The sequence below is a fragment of the Euphorbia lathyris genome, chromosome 2, assembly GCF_963576675.1.
Source record: "Euphorbia lathyris chromosome 2, ddEupLath1.1, whole genome shotgun sequence".
Classification (NCBI taxonomy): Eukaryota; Viridiplantae; Streptophyta; class Magnoliopsida; order Malpighiales; family Euphorbiaceae; genus Euphorbia; species Euphorbia lathyris.
In genome coordinates this window covers 97,417,112-97,440,121 of record NC_088911.1, presented here as the reverse complement: position 1 = coordinate 97,440,121, position 23,010 = coordinate 97,417,112, and the positions used below count along the sequence as shown (strand labels likewise).

The 23,010-nt window shown below is 36.3% G+C and overlaps 2 protein-coding genes across 3 annotated transcripts; one reads left to right on the top strand and one right to left on the bottom strand.

The window, feature by feature from the left end:
* Window positions 1–1,969: 1,969 nt before the first annotated feature.
* On the top strand, window positions 1,970–10,305 carry LOC136219078 (OVARIAN TUMOR DOMAIN-containing deubiquitinating enzyme 2). Of its 2 annotated transcripts, none has more exons than XM_066006307.1 (9): window positions 1,970–1,988; window positions 2,915–2,999; window positions 3,114–3,159; window positions 6,693–6,801; window positions 8,606–8,697; window positions 9,003–9,065; window positions 9,335–9,453; window positions 9,556–9,631; window positions 10,104–10,305. In XM_066006307.1, exons 2-9 carry the CDS (start codon window positions 2,935–2,937, stop codon window positions 10,158–10,160), a joined length of 627 nt encoding a protein of 208 aa, XP_065862379.1. In that variant the 5' UTR covers window positions 1,970–1,988; window positions 2,915–2,934; the 3' UTR covers window positions 10,161–10,305. The 2 variants fall into 2 exon arrangements, with proteins under 2 accessions (XP_065862379.1, XP_065862378.1); XM_066006306.1 differs by lacking the exon at window positions 1,970–1,988 and adding an exon at window positions 2,004–2,121.
* A 5,534-nt stretch (window positions 10,306–15,839) lies between these two features.
* LOC136219077 (uncharacterized) lies at window positions 15,840–20,408 on the bottom strand. The gene is made up of 3 exons (XM_066006305.1): window positions 19,777–20,408; window positions 18,609–18,743; window positions 15,840–17,636 (listed from the first exon to the last, which is right to left on the bottom strand). The coding sequence occupies exons 1-3, from the start codon at window positions 20,197–20,199 to the stop codon at window positions 16,074–16,076; spliced, it is 2,121 nt and encodes a 706-aa protein (XP_065862377.1). The 5' UTR covers window positions 20,200–20,408; the 3' UTR covers window positions 15,840–16,073.
* Between the last annotated feature and the right edge of the window lie 2,602 nt (window positions 20,409–23,010).

Genomic DNA, 23,010 nt, shown 5'->3' with positions numbered 1-23,010 from the left:
AAATCAGATGTGCCCCTGTGTATCATCACCATGTAAATATCCGCCCTATAATCATCACTCATATCCGGCAGTTCAGACCAGACCCCATCCTGTATGAAATCGGAAACTTTCTTACGGCCTTTATCCCTTGCCGATTTGCTTAGACCAAGGCGCTCCGCCACCGTTGGATAAATCCAATCTGCATTCTAGAAGTTAATATTTAAACCGCTACCGACGAACCACTTACAGTGATCCCGAAGCGACTTATAGGCCGATTTAATAGAAGACCAAACCGAGGAGGAGGCAATTGGCCTAACCAGGCCTCCTATATTCATGAATCTAGAACGGAGAATGTTGAAACAAAACGAGGTGTAAGCCAACACGCCCCAAGCAAGTTTCCTTGATAATGCAGTATTCCAAATATCCAGTTTTTTGACACCAAGCCCCCCTTCTTTAAACGACGGGTAACAATCAATCCAACACGGAGTTATTATCCTTTTTCCCGAGGTGGAGCCTGACCATATGAAGTTCCGAATCTGTCTAGATATTCTCTTGATCAATTTGCTCGACCATTTATAGATCAGAAATGAATGCGTTAAAGAGCCATGAATCACTGCTTTGACCAGGGTAAGCCTCCCGGCCATGGACAAAGCCGAGCCTTTCCATTTTGAAAACTTCCCAACAATTTTATCCACTAAAAGGGTAAGAATAGATGATCTTGGGGCATCGACGAACAGCAGAACGCCGAAATAGCTAAACGGGAGCTCACATTGGCGAATTCCTGTCACACCCGACAGCTTTCTCCTTCTCCTAGCTGTTACCGAGTCAGCGAAGAACACCTCTGACTTCTGCCAATTCACCCACTGACCAGATATTGAACCATAATATTCAAAAGCAGCGGCTAAGGACTTCACATTCTCCATGCTCGCCCGGCAATTGTTGATAGACATTGAATCTCAGTTGTTTTTTTTCTGCAAAAAGCTATTGTTTCGAAATTTTGACAAATACTTTTTATCTCTTGTTTAATATTGAAAGACAAAAAAAAAAAACAGTTCCAAAAAATTGAAACAAAGAGACACTAAATATTTTAATAATTTTTTTTTATTTACTTGAGTAACACAAAGTATGATTTTGGAAACTTGCATGTATTTCAAATTTTCAATTAATAAAAAGGTAAATAAAAAATATGTTAAACATAATTGATTTTGGAAACTTGCATGTATTTCAAATTTTCAATTAATAAAAAGGTAAAATTGATTTACTTAAAACATTAAAATTAAATTTATAGCATGTTTGAATTAAATTTCCATTTTCGAAATATGTTAGGTCAACTTTAACGTTTGAAATTTTGATAAAGAGAGACGATGGATCAGTTGGTCAAATATTAGTTGAGTAATACAAAATATGATTTTAGAAACTTGCATGTATTTCAAATTTTCAATTAATAAAAAGGTAAATAAAAAATATGTTAAACATAATTGATTTTGGAAACTTGCATGTATTTCAAATTTTCAATTAATAAAAAGGTAAAATTGATTTACTTAAAACATTAAAATTAAATTTTCATTTTCGAAATACGTTAGGTCAACTTTAACGTTTGGAATTTTGATAAAGAGAGGAACTGTTTGATACCGACGATGAATCAATTGGTCAAATATTAGTTAAGTAATACAAAATATGATTTTGGAAACTTACATGCATTTCAAATTTTCAATTAATAAAAAGGTAAATCAAAAATATGTTAAATATAATTGATTTTGAAAACTTACATGTATTTCAAATTTTCAATTAATAAAAAGATAAAATTGATTTACTTAAAACATTAAAATTAAAATTAAATTTATAGCATGTCTGAATTACCACATATCAGATTCACGGAAATCCAATGACAGACAGAGGCACAAAAGTTCCGGAATGGGTAATCACCACAATACATATCGTACGCCTATCTGCAGTTGATTACTTCCTAACAAATTAGCTGCAGTTGATTACGCGCACAACAGTAGAAGGTAATTAACTTTTGAAATTCGGCCATCGTTTAAAATGGGAAATCCCCAATCTGTACACTTCCCTTCCATTCCATACCCAAAGGCTTTTCTGGTTACCAGTTCATCCTTTTCCAATTATCAATTCTTTAGCTCTGTAAGATTCCTTGGATAATGTTTGTTCTTATGTGTTTATTTCTTTTCAATTTTATATATATCACTTTTTCTCTGCATGTCTTCTGTTTCTGTGTTTTTGCTTATCTTGAAAGTTATTCTTTCTTGGTAAGCATTCTAGATCTATATTTGACCCCATTGTATTAGCTTTTATAGGATTTTCCAAGTTCTTCGAATCTTCAAAATTGTATATCTGCTGTTGGTTTTGCTTGCGTAATTCTTCCGGTTGGTTTTTGCTTGTGGAATTCTAGTATCTTTCTATCTATCTATCTATCTATTTTTTTTGTTTAATGCTTCTCTTTGTTGCTGCTGCTTTGAATTTCATGCTCGGTTTGTTTATCCTATCACCGTTTCATTTCTTTGCTATTGTGTAGAAGTTCCTGGACTTATCTATTTCCTTGTTAATTTTTCATTTTCAAACATGTTATTTACAATATTAGGTTGTTGCTTGTTATCTTTTTCATGGTCTGGTATCATGCTTAATTTGTAAGTTAGCAACTTTTACAAGCCTTAGGTTTTGGAGGTGCGTTGTTTTTCTTTTATTGACAAAACATAATTGTAAAGCAGTTTATGCAATTATTATTGTTAAGTGTGTTGTCAGCTTCTTTGAACTCTTGATGCCTAATTTTGTTCTATTTGTTCATTTTGCACATTCGAACTAATATCATACTTGCTCTTCTGCTTCCATGTTTAATTTGATCCAAGTGTAGCATGGAAGTCATAGACAATGCTTGATTATAATTTCAAAGGAGCTAATGCATTTGCGATCTTTTCAGGTGTTAAATATATTTAAGAAATGGAAGGAATTATTGTTAGAAGGGTGATTCCCTCCGACAACAGTTGTCTTTTTAATGCTGTTGGGTAAACTCTAGATTCTAAACCTTTATTCGTATTAATTTCTATTATTGTCAATGAGTTTATGATTCAGCGCTGAAATATTGTTTTATTCCTATAATTATTTTTTGAACCTTGCAGGTACATTATGGATCACGACAAAAACAAATCTCCTGAATTGAGACAGGTTTTCATCTACAACATCTTACTGCTAATATTCTTAAGCATACAATTTGATCTCCCTTTTGTGATCAGGTTGTCCTAGTTTGGGTGTTAATGTTGATTTTTCTATATTACACATATTTTCACCTATTCATCTCAAAAGATTATTACACAATTATAAAATATGAGATTTTAGGCTTTCATTTGTGGCATTTCGCTAAGAAATTAAAAGTAGCTAAAAAATAATTATTTATATATGACTAACCCCATTAGAACAAAAGTTAAACCCAAAAAGTTACGGTCAAAGATGATGGATGTGCTTGCCTGGGCACCCAAGCGAAGTGAGGTGCGGTAAGCATTAGCGGCTTACAATATCTTCATATGAAGTGCTGCCTAGGTGAGCATCTCAACCCAGCCCTAGGCAGAGATAGCAGTATTTGAGGTAACATGACGCCACAAGTAATATTTGATTTTAAATGAAGTGTATGAATATTGGAAACAAATTAATACCTATTTAAGAGGCAGCATTGGAAGTGTTAGAACGAAGAAGATCGTTTGAACTGATTTTTTTTTTTTTTGAGGGGGCAAGCGGACACGTTACCTTAAATGTAGTTGGGGTGTTGGAAAAGAACATTTAAGGTAACATGACACCACAAGTAATATTTGATTTTAAATAAAGTGTGTGAATATTGGAAACAAATTAATACCTATTTAAGAGACAGCATAGGAAGTGTTAGAATGAAGAAGATCGATTGGACTGATTTTTTTTGGGTGGGGGCAGGCAAGCGGACACGTTACCTTAAATGTGGTAGGGGTGTTGGAAAAGAACATTTAAGGTAACATGACTCCACAAGTAATATTTGGTTTTAAAATAAAGTATGAATATTGGAAACAAACTAATACCTATTTAAGAGGCAGCATAGGAAGTGTTATTAAGGGACTGCAGATTGCTTTTACTTGAAAAAACAAAGAGATGTTTTTTTTCTTTGAGAAAAAGAGAGACTACAAATGGAAAGATATTGCATTTCTGAACAATACCTTTCAAGCTTCAGCATATATGTTGACCCTTGTGCCAAAGATAAAAAAAAACACGTGGTGGGGGAACGGACACATGTTTTTATTAAGGGACTGCAGATTGCTTTTACTGTAAAAAAAAGAAGAGATGTTTTTTTTTTCTTTGAAAAAAGGAGACTACAAATGGAAAGATATTTATACCCTTTCGAGCCCCAATAATTATGTTGCCCCTTGTGCCAACGATAAAATCATAAAACGCAAGAAAAAGAAAAACCAGCCAAGGGTTCAAGGTCTAATTCATTTGACTCATGAATCGGAGTAAGCATTTTAGGGGAAAAATCAAGATTCTATTGTTGGGGGATTCCTAACTTAAATGATGAGGATGATCATTTGATAGAGTTAATGTTTTACTATAATCTAGATTTTAAATTAGGCTAAATTTGAGAACTTAGAGTTATCTTTTTCTGGCTTCATGTGTTTAATTTCTTTTTCTTTTTTGAGGTTCTGAATATCTTTGTTGATGAAAATTGTAGTTATATGATTATGTGTTGATTTTATGAATGTCAATGTTGTTTTGGTATATGTTTTACCTTCTTCTTTTTTCAAGTATTGCCTCGTTTCGTTAGGGTGAGCACCTAGCACTTGGATGATTTAGTCTTTTCACCTTTAGGGTGTCTACCGCTTTGAATTACTTTGACCCAAACATAAAAATCGTACTTGTCTTCTTATAACCATCTAGTCAAATGGATATGTATGTATTCTGCTATACTGGGAATTTGAGCTGTGTAGATGTTTCTCATGGGATTCATTTATTTAGGTTGGCCTTCCATTTGTGAGTTGAAAGGCTACTTTCAGTGAGTGAGCAATAAGTCCTGAAGTAGGATGTATTTTAAAGTGTTCATTGAATTGTCTTGTGGAGTGGTTGTGGTATCTCAAACTGTTGTAACTTCAGTGTTGTTGTGGACTTGTTTTATGCTGTGAAAGTATTTATTTGGTCATTGAATATATAAAGAAAGCTATTGTAATTTGTATGCTTAGAAATTCAGTGGCTTTTCTATGTATAAGTGATGTCATAGTTATCAACGGCGCACCTCAGGCTCAAAAGGCGCTAGCTCCAAGCAGTTCGCCAGAGTAGCCAAAAGGCAGGCTCTGTTCAAGAGGCTCGGGCCTTTCTGAGCCTAGCGTCTTGCCAAAGGCGCATCTAGGCTCAAATTTAGAAGCTAGACAGCGTTTTTTAGGGTGTCATGTTAAAAATAGGTTTTCTTAATCTCAGTCCTTTCCTATCTATATGATCTGTGGCTGAAATTAAAATAAAAAAAGAAAGAAGATCTGGACGGCAAAAATATCGCAAAGAACAACACCAATCCATTTTCAAGAGTTTAGAAATATTGCAAATAGAGGGGTTGGTGGTTAATTTGGAATTTGTTTCATTCATTTTATGTTTAAGATTATGGATAATCGGGTATGATTTAACATTTGATTATTTGTTGCATTTTAGAATGTTAATTGTTGTAATTTATGATTTTATATATTATTTTTCTTTAGTGCACCTTGTGTCGCTCAGTCGCATGCTTGAACCTTGCACCTAGGTTCCATGACCTCTGTGTGCGTTAATGCGCCTTTAATAACCATCTGTGATGTCAATAAAACTCCAATGTAATGCCAGCGAGTTGGCAGTTAAATTTCTAAAATTTCAACAAGTACATAACTTTTTTGCTCTATTTTTATGAAACATAGCAAAAACGTTCTTATGTGATTTCTATTCAGGATAGAACAAGAAAGGAATAAAAAACTTAATACTCTTGTTTACTAGGTAATTGTAACTAAAAAAGAAAGTTGCTTTAAGTTGGACTCTATTCTGTTCACACCATTCAAACTAAATGCATTTTGTACTAACTAAGCCTCTCGGAGAAGTTTATCCACATCATTTTGTGATCCTTAGTAATGTTTGCATTCTCATTTTTGTCACGCGTAGATGAACAACTGACTTCGTAGGTCCAGTCATATTACCTCTCTACTATTTATTTGGCCATTTACTATGTTAGAAAAAACCACTTTTTGCTTTGAAACTTGATGGTTTATCTATAAAATCCAATCTAATGTTGGTGAATTGAGATGTGGAAATGACATCCCAAACTTCCAAGGACATATAGTTTGGCCACTCTTTCCTTCTTTTTCTGTATATAATTTTTTGTTGAATTTGCATAGTATCCCAAATTTTATGGCAAAGTATTGATTTTGAAGTGCTTTTTAAATTATTCTAGATAAATTATATGATAGTTAGAATCCTTTTGAATGAGTTAGCATCCACTCGTGTCGTAATCATTAGTGTCGAACTATTAGTTAAAAGGGGTGTCCTTAGTTCATGAGATGCCACTTTGAAGGATTTAATGATAAACCATCAGTTTGTTAAGTTAATCTTGTGAATGCAAAGGTTCATTCTTGAATTTCACTCCTAAACTTCATAACAGATTTACACTTGTTGATTTGATCTTCTCCTTTTTTTTTATTTGATTTTCTTTTGGGTCAACTCTTTTCTTCAAGGTTATAGCTGCAACAGTGGCAAGTGATCCAATGAAGTACAATGAAGCATTTCTTGGAAAGCCAAATGGAGAATATTGTGCTTGGATTCTTGATTCAGAGAAGTGGGGAGGTATGCTGAGCTTATTCTGTTCTAATGGGGTCCATAATTAATTATGTAGAAGTCATATTACTAGAAATTCTAGTGGGTAGCTGTTCAGAATGTGAGATCATTTTGAAATATATTGCCTTCGTAATTAAGATACATGTAGTGGCATGCATCTCTCTGTAGTAAAAGGTTGGTGATGGAACAATTTTAGCAGCCCAAAATACGCTTGGACAATAGGTTGGGTTTGATAGGTTTAGTTGGTTCTTGTGCATGTAGATAGAACTCAAACAACAAGAAACTTGCAGACAGAAAACACCAAGTAGAAAGGATAGTATGTTGTAGATATTCAATGCAAACTTTACAGCCCTATCAGATGCAAAGGAAGTTCCATAACTATGGTGATAAAATTAGGTTGAAAAGTGAATGGAAACATAAGGAATTAAGGAAGATATTCCCCTTGCCCAAGCTACCGAGCCAAGATCCTGTTATCTGAGAAAGAAAAGTCTGCTCTCACTACTGTCATATAAATCTTTGTCTGCTCCCAGCAATCTGTCCCTAAATCTCACTGTCAAATAGGATCACTTAACCTGTCACCCATCCCATAATACGCCTTCCAGATTTTAGGTTCACAAGTCAATTGGCCCAAAAGTTCACCCTTATCATCCTGATTTGTGTTGCATGTATACTTATCAGTGAAGGTTAGGATTTCTTATTTTCTTCATGAGGAAAAGATTCCTGGTGCGACATAATCTCTATCAGGTTCCTTGTTTCTTTCCACATTCAAAGGAAAAAGCTAGCTTGCTTTTGTATTAATTGAAGAATACAATGTGGATTGCATTAGTTTGATCAAGTTGGTCTGTTGTTTGGTAGATATTTGACCACTTAGTATCCTACTTTTGTAGATTCAGCCTGTGCTCTGACAATTGTAAGAAGATGATAGACTGTGTACGAGTCAACCGAGTCTTGGAATAGGTGAAAAAAATGAAAGTTGATAAGCAGAACCTGATGACAGATGAACAGATTTAGCTTGGAATTTAGAACATCTTACCCAACAGCCTAGGGCTCCCCTTAGTAGCTATGGTGCTCATCCACAAGGAATTCACCAGGGCAAGGAAGTCCAGAGAATTATCAGTGAGGAAAAATAGTAGGAAAATGTCTGTATATTTCATTGAGATTCCTTGGTAGAGTCTCGGTAAAAAATCAAAGGGGAAGAGGAAGAGTTGACGTAGGTAAGACAATTAATACCCTATTTAAGAGGACAGATTCGAAAAATGGAATTAATACCCCATTTAAGATGAGATATTAAAAAAAAGGATGGGAGAAGAAAAAAATTGCTCTTGAATATGATATATATTATTTCTTATAAATTATGAATTTGAACCGAATCTTACAATTCAATTCACGAGTCATGATTCACAAAATGAGGATTTTGATTCACAAGTCGAATCTCGATTTGACAACTATGAATGCTGCTTTAATAGCTGATACAAGATTCCAGTACATACCAACCTCCTATCCCCTCTCTACCTGATTGTTGAATTAAGTAGTCTGTGTTTAAGAAATTTCCATTTTCTTCTGACGGCTAGTTGCTGGAACTTGAATAACAAAGAGCTGTGACACTTGCAATGATGTGAACTTCCAGGGTTTAGGATTTTGTCCAAAACCTTAGGTCATTAGCTGTCAATAAGGCTGTTCTCAGTATGCTCATGAGGCATGAAAAGCCTTTATTTTCTTCCATGAAAATGTTCTTGCGTCCTTGCTCTTTATAAGTCAAGTGAAGCAAGTAATGATAATGTTCTGCTGACTTTCTTCTTGTGGTTTCTTTAAGGTGCCATTGAGCTTTCAATATTAGCTGATTATTATGGACGCGAGATTGCTGCATACGATATCCAAACCACACGATGTGATTTGTATGGTCAGGTGAGCATGAGATGTTATTCTCTTAGACCACACACATAAGTTGACATCTGAAGTTAACGAAAAAAGCTAGTCTTTTGTACTCATGACTTCTGTAATTTCTGTACACTTGCATTAATTCATAATTTAATATGTAGAGAATGGATGCCTGAAATTCAAATTTAACATCAATAGATACCTAGAATAAAAGATTATGTCACACTCTCAATGTAGACCAATCTCTAAAAGATCATCTAGGTTTTCTCGTAATGTCAACATCTTGTATTACTAATTTTTTTTTTGGCATCTCTGTCGTTGCTATTTGACAGGACCGACAGTACTCTGAGAGGGTGATGCTAATTTATGATGGACTCCATTATGATTCTTTAGCTGTACGTGTTTCATTTCCTACGTTGTTTGAAATTTCAGATTATTTCTCTTTTTGGCAAAATGATGGCTTAATCAACAATAATAGAATAAAATAGGTATATTTATTAGAAATTAAATGTCAAATTGTCATCCACAGTGATGATTAAAGTTATTGCAACCTAATCAGATAAATCATCTTATCTTGTTTGGATAAGTTTCAGGATTTGGATCTGTTATGCACTTGACTATAATGCATTGAAGTCATAAATACCTTTTGTACTCCATTTTGTAGATGTCTCCATTTGAAGGAGCTCCAGAGGAGTTTGATCAGACAATATTTGGGGTGCAAAAGGATAGAACAATTGGACCAGCTGAGAGACTTGCTCTAAATCTTGTGAAGGAGCAAAATAGGTATTATTTTTTAAGGCCTCTTTTGGGTTCACAAAATGAAATAAATACCCTCTTCAAGGAACAATATGGTATAGTTGAAAATGCAATGTAATTCATTTGCAGCAAACGGAGTTACACAGATACATCTCGCTTCACTTTGAGGTGTGGTGTATGCCAGATTGGGGTAGTTGGTCAGAAGGTTGGTGGTCAAATTTATTATGTTATTGTTTTTCCTTGTCCTTGACGTTTTTGTGACCCCTAACATAAGAAATGATACAATTTTATCCTTAACATTTCCAACTTGGAGCAATTTTGAGCCGGACTAGGCACACAGAGCCATTTTCTGCCTAGATAACCAAACTCTTAAAACATTACTCTTACCTTGTGAATCCCCAAACGCTGTAACCACTCCTTATTAGGAGTGGTTTTGCCCTATCCATTCCCCCATCTTCATCTGCGGGGTGCAATCGAGGGCTGTGTATTTTTTCTTTCTCCCTCCAGCCCGGGCCAAAACGGGTAGGAGCAAAATAAAACTTCAAGCCCAGTGAAGGATAAAATTTTATGGTTTCTTCTGTTAGGAGGTATATTTGTGCTTCCCCAAAAACGTTAGGGAATCCCTTGATTTTTCCTATTTTTATGTTAATGAATTTTGTTTGAATGGAATTACTTAGGAGGCTGTGGAGCATGCACAATCCACTGGACATGTCAACTTCCAAGAATTCAGATGACAGAAGCTGCCTGTCAGCAAACCTAGGTTGGGTGCTTGTACCATTTCGATAAATTATTGAATTCGTTGGCTCGAGAATAATAAGGATGTGTTTTTCTAAACATTGTTGTATAATTCAAATATCAAAAAAGATATTCTTTTACTGATTGCAGTTTAATGGGGGGAATTAGAGCTATCCGTTGAGCTGATTTTGTTTTCTCTCTCCTCCCTAAGAGGGTGTTTGGTACGAGGAATAAATGCGGTGGTATAGGGATAAAAAAATGTTTGTTTTAGAGATAGACTAGTCAGATAAAGGATGGATAAAAATCTTATTCTTCAAATCTTATATCCAATAAGGGTGTTATGAGGAGGTGAGGTAAGCTGAATTTTTTTTAATGAGATGGATGTTGTGGAACCAACTGAACTAAAAGCTCAAACTTATAGTTAAAGTTCAATCATATATTTTATATTAATCTCTAGATGCAAATGCTCCTTAGGTTTGCACCGTGCACCAGTGGCGAATACAGGATTACTCGGTTGGGGGGGTGGGGGGGGGGGGGCTGATTTTACACGTGCGTTTGGGGAAAAAAAAATTTGCTAAATCGAACTTGCTTTTTTTTTTTTTTGTATATATGCGTGTTATAATTTGAATGGTCAAAAACCAATTTTAAGTATTAATGTACAATTTTTTAAAATTAAGTCAGATTTCGTTTAATAGTCCTAACATGTAAAAAAATGGATTTAGAGAGGGCTGAACATGTAAAAAAATTAAACAATGAAATATTACTACATAGAGTATATATAGACTGATATTAGGGGGGTCGAAACTACTCGTAAACATGAACTAAATTGGACCGGACCGAAATAATTTGGTTCGGTCCAGACCAAACCGAATTATAATTTGGTTTGGTTTGGTCTTAAAAATTAGAGGTAATTTGGTTCGATCCAATTCGGTTTGGTTTGGTTTTTGGACCGAATCGGATCATGCTCACCCCTACCTACAACTACTTGTATCTTCACTAATTAAACAATTATATAAAGAAAATAATCATATAATTAGTTCTTCTTTTGTATATATAATTAGTTGAGAGAAAAAACATGTTTAATTGTTTTTTCTTTTCTATACATAACTAGTTAATTAATTTAAAACCTTAAAATTAAGAGTAGTACATATTGTATTTTGGTTTGGTTTTGTTTGGTTTTGGACCGAACCAAACTGAAAACCGAACTAGCTTAAAAATTAGGACCGAACCAAACCGAAATATAATTCGGTCAGGTTTGGTCCGGTTTTTTCGGTTCAGTTTTTTCGGTTTTGCTAACCCCTACTCGTAACTATGGTGGTTCCGGCGGCCGGAGGGGCCCGGGTCCACTCCTGTCTCTGCCCCTGCCGTGCACAACACAGGTTTATCCCACCATGTGTTTTTAATTTCACAAATTAATGAGGTTGTCGACCGTTTGGTCTAAGAGGCTATAATACCATGCCATAAACTAAAAGCTCAAGCTTATAGTTAAAGTCCAATCATATATCTTATATTAATCTCTAATAATGTAAAAGTCAATTTTATCTTTCAAATTAATGTTATATAGTTTAACTAGTGGTAATATTGTAAAATGTATATTTTATCTTCATCTCTATCCAATATACTAAATATGGAATAATAATTCCAACTATTTTATTTTTATCATTGTCATAATTTTGTATTTTTTTTTTATCGTTATCTCAACATTTTTTTTTATCTCTATCAAATACCAAACTTCCTGTAAGGTTTCCTATTAGAAATTAGGGTTTTTTTCATCATTGTTATGGTTTCTTTGGCTTGAGTAGTCTGTTCTTGCTATCGAACTTGGGTTTTTTATTTATTTAGGAGGTTAGTGGAATGTAAAATATTAGATCAAATTGTTTGATAGTTTTTTTAAGAGTAAAAAAGATTAATGAGAGTTAATATTTTTCTCTTATTAACTTTTAACTTTAAATTCTAAATTAGGGACTAATGAGAGTAATAGAAACTTTTTTTTATTAGCGCTAACTTTTAATTCTCATTTACATTCCATAAATTTTCAAACAAAGTTAATTTCTATCTTCATTTTTATCACTTTCTATTCCCTTCCATTGCTTCTTACTCTCATTTCCATTACCTCCAAATTTGGTGTTCTGTGCAGTATTACAGAACTCAAGAACACTTTGTAGCAGGTCGAACTACCACAGTGGAAGGGATCCTGGATGTTCGGGATTGAGAGGCCTTCACCCTGCTACAGGCAATGGAATCGGCAGCAGCGCGGGGATTATAAAATCTAACCTTTGAAACAGATTCTAAACTGACTTGCGATGCTATTCACTCGACAAATGCAGAATATTTGGAGTTGGGAGACTTAATTGACAAATACAAATCTCACCTCCACACTAATAACGCATCCTTTGTCTTTTTTCTCAAACGACAAATAAATAGCTAGGCCCATGCATTAGCAAGGTCGGTTTATAGACATGCTGATCTGAAAATTTATGATGTAATTCCGTGCTTTATATCTTTTTCAATGTTGAATTTTTGCCGCATTGAGATTCATTAATAAAGTTTCATTAACAGAAAGAAGATTAAGATAATCCATCTAGGTACAAATAAAGAGTTCATTTATTGAGATATGTAAAATACATAACAATTTAAAGCATAGTTCCAACCTCACATAGTTTAAATAAATCAGTGATGTAGATGGAGAAATGGCCTTGGGGAGTTTGTCCATTCTATCATTAGAAAAAACCAAAGCTTCATTGTTTAAATCAGCTTTTGTGACGGTGTAGGTTGTTGTCCATATTCTGGGAGGTTCAGATTCTTGACAAAAGATTTTGTCAGATTTTTGGACCATAAGATCAACTGGTGTGGTCTTTTTTGGGGTGGTATAGTGACTAGTTTCCTCTTGGTGGTCGGAAAGTGAGAGAGAATGATTATCGGATTTCTCATCTTTAAAAGTTCGTTCACATGAATTTGAAGCTTGAGCTTAATGGAAGCTAGAGTTAGAGCATGTCCAATGTAAATCTCAAAATGGGTTAAATCAAAACTTAATACATTAATCTTTGTTTATTCTTAAAAACAATTTTTGTTACTTTCATTATTTTCCTCTATGTTCCTCTAGAATAGGGGTTAAGACTTTTTTTTTTTTTTGGTATTTTTGGTAGATCTTTTGGAAGAGAGTTGAGAGAGAAAAATAACAATGAGAAAGTATAAACGAAGAAGAAAGAGAAGAAATTAAACACTTGCGGAAAGAAAATCATTATTTGAGTTCACCTTGGAGAACTCCTAAAAATACACAAGTCAATCAAATTATATACGAGGAAAGCTCTCTTAATTTTAAGATAAAAGATGGTAAAAAATTTGTCAATCTATTTATAGAAGAAAAACGTCGTTCATACTTACAGAGCACGTGTCAAGATATGGAGATAAAGAACCTTTTTGACACTAGGTTTGCTCGAGAACTGGAAGAGTCTCTATCAACCTTAAAAGGTTAGCTATAGCTTATAAAGGGACTTTTGATAACGTTCCGTACTATTTGGTATGGTTCCAAAAGTAAGATCAATTGAATTTGTTTTATTATATCATGTTTTTAAGAGCATTTTTAATGGAAGTAATCTTAAAAGTTGTCAAAATTTAATACATGATCCTAAAATATAATATTTTATTTTTTCTCTCATCCATATCATATTTGACAACTTTTATTGAAAAAAATGTTTTAGTGTTAAACAACTCCAAAAATTACCACTATGGTTCCACAAATCATTATTTTGTTGTTTAAAATTGTGTTTTTTTATTAAAAAATGGTAACAAGAGTGTCAAAAAGTGGCAACATTACCGTAAAAAAATAAGTACTCTGTACCTCTCCAATGCATGTCACTACTCCGGGCTCTTTTCACCTTACCGATCACTCATCTAAACACTTTCCATTGAAGATGCTCTTATAAGCTTCTAAATTCCTTCCATCTTATTGAGATATTATAGTTTTTTTTTTTTACCAAAAAGTGAAACTTTATTAAGAATCTTCAAGCAAAACGTTACAAATAAAAGGAGGGGGAATATGAACCCACACTTCACAATCAGATTCAGAACCAACAGCTCTCGCTAAATATGCGCTACACGATTCACTGATCGACTAAAAAACTGATACGACAATTAATGATATCCGCACAAGCATTAACAAATATAAGAGATTCAAATTCCAGGATAATGTATTGGTAATTGTGCCCAACTCAATGCTTCCCGCACACTATGATACTTAGGAATAAAGGGGTCTAAGGAATAGGATAAAAGCTAGTAGTGCCTTGAGTAGGGAAAATCGCAGCATCGATATTACACTTCAACATACTAGGCGAAGGCAGACACCACTTAACAGTTGGACGGACAGTTGGAGAACACGGACTAGCAGACATCGAACATAACTGAGCTTAGAAATGAGAATTAGGATAATACCTTGCTTTATATATCCGAGCCACTAGGGAAGTAGGATGATTCAAAACCCTCCACCTTGTTTTGCAAGCACACCCAAATTAAAATCCTTCATTTTCCTCAAATCCAAATTTATCTCAGGAAGTCCATCGGATGTCTTTGCCATCTCCACCATTCGAGCCCCACCAAATGAGTTCATCATACGCTCAAGCTCCAAAGTAACTCAATTCTCGAAAGGAATTTACCCATTCCTCTGTGGTTCCAACTTAGAGTACTCATTAATTCCGACGACTACCAACTCGTCAAAAGCGAGACATTCTTACTCGTATAAAAAAAAATTACCCTCTTTAGGATTATTTCATATATATAATACATGTAGGGATGTAATCAAACCGAGCCGAGTCGAATCGAACTTTGGCTTGCTCATGCTCGGTTCATTAGAAAATTGATGAGTTTGAGTTCAATATTTTCTTTGTAATTTGCTCGAGAACTATTATCGAATTGCTCATTTATTTGTTCACAAGTTTCCTGTTCATGAAATTTGTTTGCAAACAAATTAATAATTATTTAACATAAAACTATTTCACACACTATGTAATTTTATATTCCCCTTTAAAAAAAATGCTATTATTAAAAATATAATCCAACAAACTTGCTAATAAGTTTGTTCATGAATATTATAATTGAGATTGTTCATGAACCTATAACCGAACCTGCTTGCGAGCTTTTGAGCCGAATTTTATTGTGCTCGAGCTCAAATCATTTATAAATCGATCCAAACATGCTAAAACTTTTATCAAACCGAACTTCAAACCGTTCATGAACGGCTCAACTCATTTACAACACTGTTAGCCGCTCAACTCATTTATGCCTAATACATGAAGACTAATAGTACCTTACTATTCATAATTGTCTTTCTTAAGCTATTATTGACTTAGCAACTGAAGCCGCACAATGACTCCTGTTTACTTTACAGGTTAATCCAGATCTTATTTGAATGTTTCCGGATCTTGTCTGAAAAAACGTTTTCAGAAGGTTAGCAAATAATAACATACAACTCAAAGTAGTTAAAAACTGAATAATTCAATAAATCATTTTTAATAACATAAATGGCATTAAATCAGATTTTTGTAGAGAAATATTATCAGTGGGATTTAATATAGTAGTGTAGTGTATCTCAATCTAATTTGTGAAAGAAAAGAAAAAGTCTTGGTAATATCATATGGCAATTGGCGAGGACAAAAGATTTCACATGAATGCATTGCAGAGTATGAGAAGAATAAGATACACCATAATTGAACCTTTTTTTACTCTGAAAATGCATTTAGCAGAAAGCATAAATAGGGTCATAGTCCATGAAGCCAATGATACCCTCCTTTTTTCTTGGATCATCAAGAAAAAGGAGCTTTATCAGAAGTGAGACCCATGCTCTACTTATTTTCCATCTGCCTCTCCTCTCCTCTCCTCTCCTCTCTCATCAAAACAACTTCCATCTCTCTCTACCTCTAGATTTTCTGCTTTAGAACATGGCGCAGTTGTATTTTGTGGCTCTCCATCCTTGCCTCCATTAGCTTGGCTTTCAAGCTGTTCTTCTGCGTCCCGCGAGGCCATTCAATGCAACCTTTCATTCCTCTAGTTATGTGCGGATTACCGGAGGAGTCTGGTGAACTCCATTGCCCTACCATATCCGGGCTCTCTCCTCCTTTACCTGACCCTCCATCTGATGATATAATGCCTCCATTCGATTTCCTTCCGTTGGATAGCCTTCCGTTAATTCCATCTACTGATATTATTTTGTAGTTGTCACCTCCTGATCTCCAGAGCTTTGCTATTGATGATACCTTCTTATATTGCCTTGTTGGCATAGAACACAGTTCACTGATTTCAGTTATAGGTGTTCCATCACACGCATTTTCTTCCCATTCTGTTCCACTTTGTGATACGTTACTGTAACGGCGATTCTTGTTGATAGATCGAACACTTCCATCTGGAGAATAGCTTGAGCCTTGATCTTCGAGGTTACTCACTGTTTCCCACCCACTCTCATCTTCTTCTATGTCACCATCATGATCAACATATGCATCAGAATTCCTGTAATTTCCGTTCTTTTTTACTGTGGTGACTTCAGGACTCACAGTATGAATATTTGAAGCATGGCTGACAGGACTGTATGTAACACATGGCTCAATCTCCCTCTCATTGGGTTCACCACAATTAACTTCTTCAAAAACGGAAAAAATATCATCTGGGTTGGGTGGCTCATAGTGGAATTCTTTTACTTCCTGAATATCCACAGCTGCAGCAGCCTGAATAAGTGATTCTGCTTCTCTCAATTCCTTCATATCCGGGGTTACACCTCTTGCCCTTAGAAACGTTTCCAGATCTGCTACAAGTTTGTTCATCTGAGAATACTTCGACTCAAGTGCCACCTTTGCATCAACCAGCTTCATTTGAACACGCTCTTCACGCCATACCTCAGCCATCTGCAACATCTTCCGTTCCTCATCCACTTCCTCTCGCATTTTCATGGATTCCCTCTTTAATGCTTCAACTTCAGCCTTGTCCTCCCCAATTTCCTTAGCTAGCTCATCACATACTTCCTCAATCAATTCTCTGGCTTTCCTTTCCTTTTCATAATCCTGCATAAATCGCTTTGCTGAAACCTTTGTATCAGCCAGCTCATTAACCAACTTGGAATTCACAAGTTCCAGCCTCTGGCGATTCTTTCTTTCACGGCTCAAATCAGATTTAATGTCATCAACAAATGCACGGATTTTCTCATGCTCTCTGCTCCTCCAAGAAGACCTTTCTTCACTAACTTTCTTCAAAAAGTGTTCCAGATTCTTTTTTGATGATCGACGCTCAGCCTCAAGCTCCTGCATACGAGAGCGAGCTTGCTCTAGTTCAGCTTCCAGTGCAGAAACCATTGATACAGCACTAACTTTTTGATCAAGCCGCTTCATGTGGCTGTAAATCTGGCGCACCTCATCTAATGTTTCCAAGCAAACAGGGTGCCACTTAGTTGCACCCTCCATCGCAGAGTTGGGAAATTGAAATGAAGGGTCAAGCTGAAATACAGAACATTTCCAGCAATAGATGCAAACATTAGAAAACATGTCCAGCAATATACTCAATCCAAAAGAGAAAAACAAAGTGCTCAATAATAAAGAACATGAAGATTTTGAGTTTTAAATGTCAATACAAGAAAACAAGCTAGTAAAAAAACAAAACAACAAAAAAGCTAGTAGTAAATTAGCCACCATAATAACCTTATGTCAAGATGACATTTTTCCAAAACAAAATTTGGAGGAAGTATTATCCAACTCATCTTGGAAACAGTTTTTGAGTCCATGAATGTTAGGGGAGAACCTTGCATTTACTGATGCAGACATTTGCAGAATATATTTGTTTTCCTCTTTAGTGAAAAACAAGACAAATAAAATAGAACTACTGATAGTTTTATATACTACTGCTCTAGTAAGGTGACCAAGATCACTTGGCTTGGATTGACCCACACCCACATTCATCAGCGTCAATTGTAATACCAAATTTGACTATCTATTTGATTAATTTCCAACTTGTTAGTATACAGCTTGTGCATGTAAATAATATTCTATATTTACATACACCAAATGCTATTTTGCACCGAAACAAAAACGGCATCGGACACCAGGAAACATTATTTCTAAATAAATATAGCTAGGAAACGGAAAAGAAACGGAAACGAAACGCACAAAAGCTAATGAAGAAGAGTTTCCGTGCAATATAGATCAAAAGGGCATTGTAAAATTGAGATTTCCATGGATGCTTAAAAGGACTGGACACAAGAACATGACGTGTAACAAGCAAATATGAACCCGTCATAAGATATGCCAAAGAAACAGAATAGGGGCCCACCAATTTCACAACTCAATACATATGTCGTATATAAGTAACAGAATACTAGTTGGATTACGTTATTAGCATCACTCGACTTTGTCCATATTGAATAAGCAACTAACAGATAATAATTCAGCTAAAAACTTTAGGAAACCACATACCTTACAAAATGATCTATTTTTCATATCAGGGATAGAACTTGGACTTTGTAATGGATTCTTTACATCGTAACAGTAACTGTCAGCTTTGCCACTGTGATGCGGTATAAATGAGATTCCCGTGTGACCAGCAACAGGCTGCAGAGATGAAAAACAAAGCGAACTCAAATCCCCAAACCAAAAACATATGGGATTCTAAAACAAAGCGACAACAACAGAAACAATAACAAAGCCTCAAACAAGACTGGAGTTAGGTATATGGATCCCTCTTTCCTAATCAGTCTGATTAATAATACAATCTATAGAGAGATCTATTTCTTGGAGGTCATTTTTAATAATCACTGTCCAACCTAATCTCAGCCTTCCCCTTCCCTTCTTGAGTATATTAGAAAGGTCCACACAATCATGTGATTCAAGTACAATTTAAAGTCGTCAATCTACCACAACTGTCTTCCTTTATCCAGTTTGGGACAGGCTATATGCTCCAACAGAATAGGTAAAGTTCTAAATCAAACAAATAAAATATCTGAAAAAATACCAGCAATCTGAACAAGCTTGATAGTATTGTATATTTGAATAATTAGATTGGTACAATATAAAGCTAGCGTATAACCAAATACTAAAGCCCAACACAGCCAAGTTTCCTTTAACAGAGGAAAAGATATCCTAATTGACCAAAGTACTAAAGTTTTCACAATACTAACTCTCCCAATTGGGAAAAATAATAAAGATTAAATAGCAAGGCTTAGAAAAGTTCAAAATTTGAAGCACCGGATTATTAAAATGATGAATGATCCTAGTAGGGTCTTATTATTAGCATAATAATTTTAATGTACCATAGAGTGGATAAGAACTTAAACTACAATCTTCCACTTTTTCCTTTTGTTTTTTATGGAATGAGCATCTTCATTTTACTAATTTTGAACCCGAACCTAGGTACCATCAATAACTATCTCGTTTGAATGTGATCCAGTAGGGGTTAGAACCATGTGAATAGTACTATTCACATGGTTCTATCCCCTACTGGATCACATTCAATGCAAACTGAGATCAAATAATTATCGAACCTACGAAACCGCAAGCATTTTTCTCGTGTGTACCACAATCCCGTAGATCTTTATCAGAACAAAAAGAAGAGAAAACCCTGGACAGTACCAATTTGAAGAATCACCTGAAACCCTAACCGATCTCTCGTCCTCCTCTCCGCAGTGCCAGAAGCCACAGTCTCCGGAAGCTGCAACCGCCACAAGCCAGCAGCAAGCTTCCTAGCAGACACCTGTCTAGAGATTTTCCGACGACCTTTACGGGCAGCACCACTCTCAATCTTTTCCTCGAGCTCCTCCTCATGCTGTTCAACTCCAACATTTCTCCCTTTATCTTCGATCTTCCATTTTAATAGAGGCGTCTCCGGGCGGCTCCGGCTCCGACTCCTTCTTCCAACAGGAGTTCCAGTCCTCTTCAATCGAGTGAGACTAGGATTCCGAGTTTGGCGGCAAGGCTTAAGATCTGGATGAGGCAGTGGATTCTGAGCTTTAGAAGAAATGGAGTTCCCTGGAAATGTCGCCGTGGAGTACGGTTTTCCGGTGATCTTCATTGGTGCAGCTTACGACAAACAGCCATTTATGGAAGAAGAAAACCAAAAAGCTGAGGTTTTAGAGAGAGATGAAGAAGAAGAAGGAAGGAGAAAAGGAGACTTTTTTTCTTGTTGGTTTGGGTTTGTAGTGATGTGTGTGAGCTAAAGTATGATATGAGAAAAAAGTACAAAGAGAGAGAACTTGTAACAGTGAGAGAGAAAGAGTAGTTGTTTTCAGTGATTTCTTTTATGAAGAAAACGACGTATTTATACGTATTTTTATACGTATGTATTTTTCATTGTATTCAAATTCAGGGATGGACTTTTACTTTTGTTACCCTCTGTGAGAGTTATACGGTGCCGTTTTGAGAGGAGAGAAAAGCGCATTGCACGTGCTCTCAAGCATTTGTTGTGCAGAGAGACGTTACTAATTATGTTTAAAAATGGGGTTAACGTGGTATTTTGTTGGCTAATTACTAATTTAACCCATTTGATGGGTCCATCCATTCCCTTCTATTTTACAATAGTGGTCATAAATGCGATAATTTTCGTCACATATCAGACAGGAGCAATTATCGTCACAAATGCGGCATGTTGACAAAAATGGAGAAAATCGGAAATGACGGGTTCAACGAAAAAACATTCAACTAACCAACTGCATAGTTAAATAATGTGTATGTAAAATGAAGAAAGAATATCTACATGAACTTAAATATGCATAAATATGTTTAGATTTTGGGTTGAATTTCAATTTGGTTGTAAGAATTTGAATGAAATTAAAAGGAGGATGAGGTTGAAGGACGTTAGAGTATTTTTGTCCAGAATGGATCGCAATGTCAAATTTGATAAAATAGAAGGGAAGTATGTCAAATATATTAATGGACACCTCAAATAGACTAGATTAATAATTAACTCTTGATAACTTGCTGGATCCGCTTTGATATCCTTTGCCGGAGTTACCTGCAAAACAAAACCGGAGACAGGATCTCCGGGAAAACTCTCCGACGATCAAGTCAGTTTTTGTCAGAATGAGTCTATAATTTAGCAATAGCTTTGTGGGAAAAAATGCGAACGTCCCTCCTCCCTTATTCTTAGGGCCTTTTATAGGTGTTTTTTGGGTAACCGCCGAGGGCGGTTACTCCTTAGTGGGCCACGTTCTGAGGGCGGTTACCCCTTTTTAGGCCATGTCCCTTTCGTGGTTTTCATGGCAACGAACGTGGTTCTGAGTGGGAGTCTTGGCGCTCCGTTTAGGAATTCGGGGCGGTTTACTCGCTGCGCCCGCTTCCTTCATTCGGGTCCCGTCCAATCTTAGCCCATGGGGGCTTTAATATGGGCTGGGCTTGCGAAATGAATATAACCCGTTTTGGGCTTCGCGGGTTATCACATGCCTCCCCCTTGGTCTAGTAAGAGCCCTTTTAGGGTCTTTTTATAGGGGACGCTTCGTCTTTGTCCGATTATTTCAAAGTTTTGAACTTGTGCATTTCCCCTCTTTCGTTTTCTCCGGCGTCGACCTTTTAATTTCGTTACTTCTTTTCCGGCGTTGACCTCTTAATCCCGTCACTTCACTGTGTTGTATTTTTTATGTAAGTTTTTCTTTTCACATTTGTTCCTTGTTCAGCTTTTTGCTTCTGTTTTCCTTTTATCGATCATGTCAGACCTCGACTTCGCGCCGTTTGACGACGATTATGTCCGCGAGGTCTCTAACGAGGTCGAAGAGATGGTTGAGGAAGCTTCGACCAGCTCTCCTGGGTGTAATTCTCATCCCGCCGACTTCCTTCATCTGGCGAATACAACCGACGAGGGTTTAGGTTTTGACCCCAAAAAGTTGATTCCGCCACCTGTCCCAACCCCTCGTTTGTTACCAAAGAAGGACAGGTCGGGAAGTCTGGTTTGTCAAGAGACAATCGATGATTTGCGGGAGCATTATCCCTGGCTCCGAGGTCTCGAGATTATCATTCCTGGGGAGGATAGGGGACCGGACGATTACCCAAAGGGGTACTTCACTATTTTCGTGGCCCAGATTATCTGCGGCTTCACTTATCCGCTGGCGGATGAGATTGCTTCCGTCCTAGGCGGTTACGGAATCGCGCCCGGGCAATTGCATCCTAACGGCTGGGCCGATTTGACTCTAGACAAATTCTTGGCGGATTGTTTGGAGGTTCCGTTTTCGCCCAAAATCTTCTCCAAGCTCCACCATTTCAAAAGCTCGGCGGGGTATTTCACTTTCATCCGCTAGAGCGGATACTATGGTTTTGACGAGAAGCTGAACAAGATCCGCGAGTGGGATCGATCTTACTTTTTCATCAAGTTTAATGAGGAGAACTTGTACTTCCTTCGTTGCTGGAGCCGACCCAACGTAAAGAGTTTGAACTTCGGGTATCCCAGCCAGGAAGAATCCGCCGTTATCAAGTTCCTGAAGAGCACTCCACCTTTTGTATGGACATACGATCAGGCCTTTCATATGCTAAGGAGCCGAGTAGCGATTGCATACCGCGAGGGGGATCGTGTTGTCTATATTTCTTATCGCGTTTTTGTGCAAGGTACTTTTTATTTCCAAGTTGATGGTTTCTTTTAACCCTTTGCAGGGGTGATCCTTTATCTCAAATCGCTACAGATCGGGAGGCCAAAGCCCTGGCGAGAAGAAAGAAGCGGATGACAGAAACCGCTTCCGTTGTAGGGGCGGATCCTTCTGGAGGGACGATTCCTTCTATTGGGGCGGATTCCCCGGTTAGGGCTTCCGCTTCACAAGGTCCCGCTTCTGCCTCTGAGGATCTTCCTTTAACCAGGAAGCGGAAGATAAGTGCGGATACAGAGTCTTCTCGTTCTAAAAAG

What these genes read in the sequence shown, in the direction of transcription:
- LOC136219078 (XM_066006307.1), top strand. Translation starts at nt 2,935, where the DNA reads ATGGAAGGAATTATTGTTAGAAGGGTGATTCCCTCCGACAACAGTTGT. An exon ending in TGTCTTTTTAATGCTGTTGG is followed by an intron (nt 3,000 to 3,113) that starts GTAAACTCTAGA and finishes TGAACCTTGCAG; the next exon opens with GTACATTATGGATCACGACA. An exon ending in TCCATTATGATTCTTTAGCT is followed by an intron (nt 9,066 to 9,334) that starts GTACGTGTTTCA and finishes TCCATTTTGTAG; the next exon opens with ATGTCTCCATTTGAAGGAGC.
- LOC136219077 (XM_066006305.1), bottom strand. Translation starts at nt 20,199, where the DNA reads ATGAAGATCACCGGAAAACCGTACTCCACGGCGACATTTCCAGGGAAC. An exon ending in GAGATCGGTTAGGGTTTCAG is followed by an intron (nt 18,744 to 19,776) that starts GTGATTCTTCAA and finishes TCATCTCTGCAG; the next exon opens with CCTGTTGCTGGTCACACGGG. An exon ending in AAAATAGATCATTTTGTAAG is followed by an intron (nt 17,637 to 18,608) that starts GTATGTGGTTTC and finishes TCTGTATTTCAG; the next exon opens with CTTGACCCTTCATTTCAATT.